We start from the raw sequence: 6,000 nt of genomic DNA on the forward strand, positions 1-6,000 counted from the left end.
ATAAATTTGTGTAATTATGCCTTTTTAGAATATCAACATTCTAATGTTTGTCGTTTTAAAGACGTAAATAAAAAATTTTCAGTGGGTTTGGATCATGGAGAAGCTTTTAATAAACAAAGTTTTCTTAACTAAAACTTTCGACATATTTTTATAATTCATACTATTTGCCGCCAAAATATTTTTTTAATAGGAAAAAAAAATAAAATGCTCATGACAAAAATTATTATTCTGTAATAAAATTACAGTTTTTTTTTCTACAGGCAATTAGTATGAAATTTGAAAACATGTGTAAAGTTTTCACTGAAAAGTTCTCCATCATGCAATCACATTCAAAATGTTTCTTTTCTCTTTAGGTTTTTGTTGACAAAATATAAAAAATTTAAAAAATGGGTTTTTTGCATTTTAAATTTTTAATATAATTTTCTGGTTTTGTGAAAAATGACACAATTTTTTTTCGGTGTGATTTTTTTCGTGAAGGAGTATTCATTCCCTGTAAAGCTTAGTATGCACCTCTTGCGAAATAAGGTCGCGAAATATTTTTCCTTCTTCCGTGCGGAATTTTGACATTTGCTCGCGAAAACTAGTCTGTGTGTTTGCTGTTAGATGTCGCTTTTGATAACTGGAAAACGACATCAGCTGTTGTTTGTTTATTTCTTTTTTATATTTCTGTTGTCATTTAAATGTTTTAAATAATGTATTTTATTAATTCATCACGGATGTGTATGAAATCGGTAACAATTGTAAACCTATTTGCCATTCATGAAGCTCTCAGGGAAGTGACGTACTCAGCGTGAATCATATTTCGAGCATGATTAATCATAATGCTTATTTGTGACGGTTCCGGATGTCTCGGGGAAGTTCAGTCTGACCAATTTAGACAGCACAATTCCTGCCATCGGAAATTTAAATCATTGGCTGGCCATTTTCTATCTAAATTGACTGCTTCTACCGGTTCCAGAAGACCCAGGGAAATGATCGAAATTCGCTCAAACCAAATCTATTGTAATTGTCCGAATCGTAACTCTTAATCGGCGTTTGACCATTAAGAAGCAAATCTGATTGCCTTGGCCGCCTTTACCGCTTTCACAAGTCTCGGGGAAACTACCTTTCGAAACACGCTTCGGAATCCGGAAATATAACGCAAATATAACAACCGACTCCGACTCAATCGGTTTCAGGTCGAACCAAACCCTAGGCTTTAAACTTTGGCTGACGTTAAAAATCGATTATGATAACAATGGCTACTACTAAATGTTCTGGAAGTCTCAGGGAATGCTACCAATAATCAGTACGGATACAAACCTATTTTTGGTATAACAATTGTGAGAATCGTAGTTCAAATTTATTGCCATAAGTAATTCGTGGTAATTCTTATTGCATGAAACACTAGAGAGGTTTAAGGAATTGCGCATATTGCTACTACTTGCATTACTGCCACAAGAAGCATAATTGTCCCATGTGTATAGGGATTCCCATAGCACATGGGACAGTTTTGCTTCTAGCGGCAGAATACCTCACACAAAAAATGCTGTTCAAGTCTGATATTACACCGAAAGTTAGACGAATTAACTGAATTCTAATTTGATGGTCAGATTGACTTTGTATGTAAATTATGGAAAAGATGTTATAAGCCTTTTACAATCAGTCATAATACAATAATACGTTATAATCCATTTAAAACGAGTGTATTGCTAGTTAGGCACTTTTCAATCAGTTAGGTCCTTTCATAATCAGTTCGGTCATAAAAATCAATTAGGCCCTTTTATTAATTGTTGTAAAATCGCTATCAAAATTCTTCATGATCAAATGTTGCGTTATGTACGTGCTCGGGTAGATATTTGTTAATGGAAAACATGAAATTTAGATTTGTTACATTTTGCAGTTAGGCCCTTTTCAAATGTTTGGATAGAACTGGGTAGAGATAAATTGTAATTTTAATTGTAAATTTATTACCCTGTTGGTTACATATGTCAGGTCAAGGAAGAAAAAAAAATTAATAAAATTATAAATTCAGAATCAAAACAAGTATGACCCAAAAAAGCTCCTATGTCTTTCACCAGTAGCTGGTCGAAAACACTACGGTGCGATCTTTTCAATTTCGTCCGAGTTCTCCGCGTCTAGCAACTGAATCTTTTTCCGGAAGTGTTTTTCGATTGATCTGCAAATCATCATGCTTCGATCACTGCCCACTAGGTTGATGGTGATTCCGTTCTGTTAAAGAAGTGGGAAGAAATACAATCTATAGGATCACAAGAATGAGTCACACTTACCGAATCTACCGGTGCGTCTAATTCGATGTTAGATTTCGCAATCGGCTCGTCCCTGCTAATCCATCGGCAGGTCGAAGTTGATGACAATGGTCACCTGTTCAACATCGATACCTAAGATACCTAAGGCGGAAGAATCTCTCCGTAACCTGGTGTTGCAGCCAGAATCAAGTGGTGAAACTTACCCCTAGACAAAACGTTCGTTGCAATCAATACCTTCTCTAGTCCGGCTCGGGATCGATCCAGAACGGCCAACCGTTGCTCCGCCGTTAGATCACCGGACAGTACCGCTACTGAGTGATTATCCTGGTCCAACCGGCCGTTTTGCGTGCCTGTTTCGAACGATTAACAATGCCGAAAATAAGTTTACTTGGAGTTTACAACTGTCCTATACATCATATGACAGAAAATGATCGCTTGTCCGACGGTAATCACACCGTACATGTTTGAAATGGCTTGATATTTCTCGTCCTGGTTGCGGCATTTGACGTAGTAGTGTTTGGTGTTATCGAGTGATTCTTGCTCCCGCACCAGAAGAATCATGATCGGATTGGTTACGATGTACTGGGCGAATCCCATCACCTCCCGCTCGTACGTGGTTAAAAAGAACAGCGATCATTACGCCCGCCTCGTCCGGTACAAAAATTGCAATCTTCTTAAGGTCGAACGCCCGGCTGTTCCGATGATGATATGATTAGTCAGCTTCGCCCCTTTGACAATTTTCTCACCGCGAACGGTTTAACCAAGTTCGATTTCCGCACAAAACTTTGCCGTTTTGCAGCTACTTTCCCCTTCTGAATTGCCAGTTCATACGTGGGGAAAGGCAAATCACCTGCGGATAGTTTTTCAACGGATCGACTCGATTGAGCATTGCCAGCACGAAGGCAGTGGTTTTTCTTGTTCCCGACCAACTCTGGGCGATTATGTTCTGTGGCGGATCGGCCAACAGAGTAGGTTGAGCCGTCTTCTGAATCTTGGAAGGAGCGTTGAAACCCATAGCATAGACTCCCTGAAGCAGTTCCGAATTCATGTGCAAAGCTTCGAAAGTTTTAACCAAGTATCGCGGCGAAGAAGGATCCTTCACCCCCAGATCCAGCTTTGATTCTACTAGACCTTTGCGAATAAGTTTAATTAGCAAACTTGCATCCGCCGGGCTAAAAGATGAATCATGGATAATTTTAAAGCTGATATTTAATATTTCTGGAGAAAAATTTGAATAGGACGTAAGTAACAATGAGATTCTTTTTGGTGTGTTTCTCTTCTGTTAATTACTCGGTCGTTTCAATATTTAGTACTCAACTCTTTGCCTAATATTCTAGTAAAAACTATCGGCTTTCGATATGTACTGGAAAATTAGTGTAAAGTGTTATAAAGACGTAATAATCGAAACAGAAAGTAAACAGAGAGAGGCTCTCAATGCTACTTATGTCCTAATCAAATTTTTCTCCAGATTTCGACTTACTTGAATGCCTCTGCATCTTCCGTGGAGGAAGCTGTTTCTCCATTTTCGCTAGCAGCTTTTTTTTCTTCAGGAGCTGCTAAAGTCTTAATTTCTGTAGCTACCGAAAACAAAACTGCAGGTGCAGCCGTTTCTACGGGAGTAATTTGATCGCTGGTTCTACTGGCGGTGAACTAGAAGGTTTTTCCGCATTCTCTTTCTTTGGGCTGTCAGCCGCCGGCTCTGGTTCCTTATCCTTAGGGATACTCAGATCGATAACCTATTTGTATTGAAAAGAAAAATTCAAAACCTATAGAAAAATTATCGCTCCAAAAATAGGTTAGTTGGTTATGACAAAAACAACACTTACCGAGTGCAGAAATTTCCTGATCCTCCCTCCGCCTTTTTGACCCAGTTATCGGCAGCACTTGCCATCGTTTCGACCGGGTATTAAAATTCAAAAGCTACAATATATGGAAAAAGTTCCTAAACAGCACGGATACTGTCACTCCGGTGGTTTATTCCTTGCAATTGGCTGAACTTTTGCCCAGAGCGACCTTTCGGAAAAAAACGCCTTCTTTTGTCTGCTCACTTCGCTGCCATGAAACCGATGATGAGCGCTTTTTTCCAAACGAGTCACACGGTTGGCCCGATTGAATATGTCGCGCGAGTAGAGTATGCTTCCATTATGTTTGTTCTGTAAATTGACAAGGACATCTAAATATGCAAAGGAATGCTTGGAGGAGAGAAGCTACTGTTAAACAAATACCGAAAGAGAAAGTCCTTTCCGAGGATCTTGATGTTGTATTTACTGTTGGCCCATTATCACCGTGTTCTGCTGCTGGGTGGTTACCATGGCATTATGTTGCTGGTGTTCGGTGATGTGTATCCGCTATGGTTGCTGTTCGATCTGAAAAAAATTATGATGAAAAATATCCGTGAATGAGTGAACGCGAGCTTTTGAAAGAAGAATAGGGTATTACATTACAATGTACTGAACACGGTACGGATCCTTCGAAACTAAAAAAGGTAGTAAAAATGACTCACCTTGCCGCACCAACTGAATAAAAAAAGTCCTCCTGCACGCGGCGTGGTACAGTACAGTATGCTGCTGCTACTGTGTTTGAAGGTGCTATTAATGTATCTTTTTTTTGCGGTTGACCAATGGTCTTCTGCATTTGGCCCTGATTGGCTTGGATCGATTGCACTAGTTGCGGTTGCTGGCCAGGTTTTACCGTCAGTTGAACGTTGTTGCTACCGATCTGTCGGATGATGGTCATGGTCTGGGGGAAATCTTAATTTTCTGATGTTGCTGGCGATAAGCACTGGAATTGTGGTTGCTAGCTGCTGCTGGGATGGAATTACGAGCACTGTGGAGGCAGCGATATTTTCATGCAAGCAACTGGTAGGAGCCAAGGCAGTAATATGACGTTTGTGTTTGAATCTGATTTCTCTACATCAGGAAGGTAACCGCTGGTAAGAATAGTGGCAGGCAAGTTTTACGACAGAATGTGCCGATAAAGTGTGTCCGTTGGGTCCATTATTCGTAAAAAAAGCTCTTGTTGCTTTGTTGGTTCTGAGCTGTAATTGCTGTGGTTCTTTTTTGAGAGATTGTTGCTGGATTTGGAGTTGTTGGTACTGCTACGGTTGTATCGATTTAATGTTGGTTGGCTGATTGCCTGATCCAGGATGTTGAGCTGATTTGTAGCATCTGGTTGTTGTTGATGAAAACTTATCAAGTAGATAGATGGCTGCTGCTTCTGCTGCTGACGAAAAATGCTGCTCTTGTGGCTGCTTTGTTCGGGTGTGCCTGTAAATAATAATAATTACTAGAAACAATCACAATTCCAATAATATTTTAAAACTTACCATTCAAATTCAAAATATTGATTCTCAAAACTACAAAATTTTGACAGGTCGCGATGAAAAAAAATACAAAAAATTACTAATCTTGTGTTTTTTTATATTTTTTCATTGCAACCTGTCAAAATTTCGCGAGCCTCCGTGCGAAATAATACCATTGACCATTATTTCGCAAGGAAAAAGTTTGCCTTGGTGACAGCGCATAGAAAGCAGCGCTATCTCGCGGAAGTATAATGAAACTTATTGTTTGTCGAACCGTGTCTCGGCTAACTGCATTTTTCGTTATAGTTTTCGCGAGAGCTGCGTACCGCTTACGAAATGGAAACGAAATTTTTTTTCGCGAGCATTTCGCGACGTTTTTTATGCATAGGTTTTGTATAGGAAATTTCATTTCGCAAGAGGTGCATACTTAGCTTAAATCGTTTTGCTGTA

The 6,000-nt window shown here is 39.3% G+C and overlaps 2 protein-coding genes across 2 annotated transcripts; both read right to left on the reverse strand.

Moving 5' to 3' along the window:
- Positions 1-3,048: 3,048 nt before the first annotated feature.
- On the reverse strand, positions 3,049-4,140 carry LOC131675852 (DEAD-box helicase Dbp80-like). The gene is made up of 2 exons (XM_058954989.1): positions 4,076-4,140; positions 3,049-3,421 (listed from the first exon to the last, which is right to left on the reverse strand). Exons 1-2 carry the CDS (start codon positions 4,138-4,140, stop codon positions 3,049-3,051), a joined length of 438 nt encoding a protein of 145 aa, XP_058810972.1.
- Positions 4,141-5,204: 1,064 nt separating this feature from the next.
- LOC131675854 (uncharacterized) lies at positions 5,205-5,794 on the reverse strand. Its single transcript, XM_058954990.1, has 3 exons — positions 5,687-5,794; positions 5,575-5,604; positions 5,205-5,515 (listed from the first exon to the last, which is right to left on the reverse strand). The coding sequence occupies exons 1-3, from the start codon at positions 5,724-5,726 to the stop codon at positions 5,205-5,207; spliced, it is 381 nt and encodes a 126-aa protein (XP_058810973.1). The 5' UTR covers positions 5,727-5,794.
- Between the last annotated feature and the right edge of the window lie 206 nt (positions 5,795-6,000).

The sequence above is a fragment of the Topomyia yanbarensis genome, chromosome 1 (genome assembly GCF_030247195.1).
Source record: "Topomyia yanbarensis strain Yona2022 chromosome 1, ASM3024719v1, whole genome shotgun sequence".
Classification (NCBI taxonomy): domain Eukaryota; kingdom Metazoa; phylum Arthropoda; class Insecta; order Diptera; family Culicidae; genus Topomyia; species Topomyia yanbarensis.

Coding starts and splice junctions, on each gene's coding strand:
- LOC131675852 (XM_058954989.1), bottom strand. CDS start 4,140: ATGGCAAGTGCTGCCGATAACTGGGTCAAAAAGGCGGAGGGAGGATCA. Junction 3,422..4,075: donor TCAGGAAATTTCTGCACTCG/GTAAGTGTTGTT, acceptor TTCATCTTTTAG/CCCGGCGGATGCAAGTTTGC.
- LOC131675854 (XM_058954990.1), bottom strand. CDS start 5,726: ATGGTATTATTTCGCACGGAGGCTCGCGAAATTTTGACAG. Junction 5,605..5,686: donor GGCTCGCGAAATTTTGACAG/GTTGCAATGAAA, acceptor AAAATTTTGTAG/TTTTGAGAATCAATATTTTG. Junction 5,516..5,574: donor CAATATTTTGAATTTGAATG/GTAAGTTTTAAA, acceptor TATTATTTACAG/GCACACCCGAACAAAGCAGC.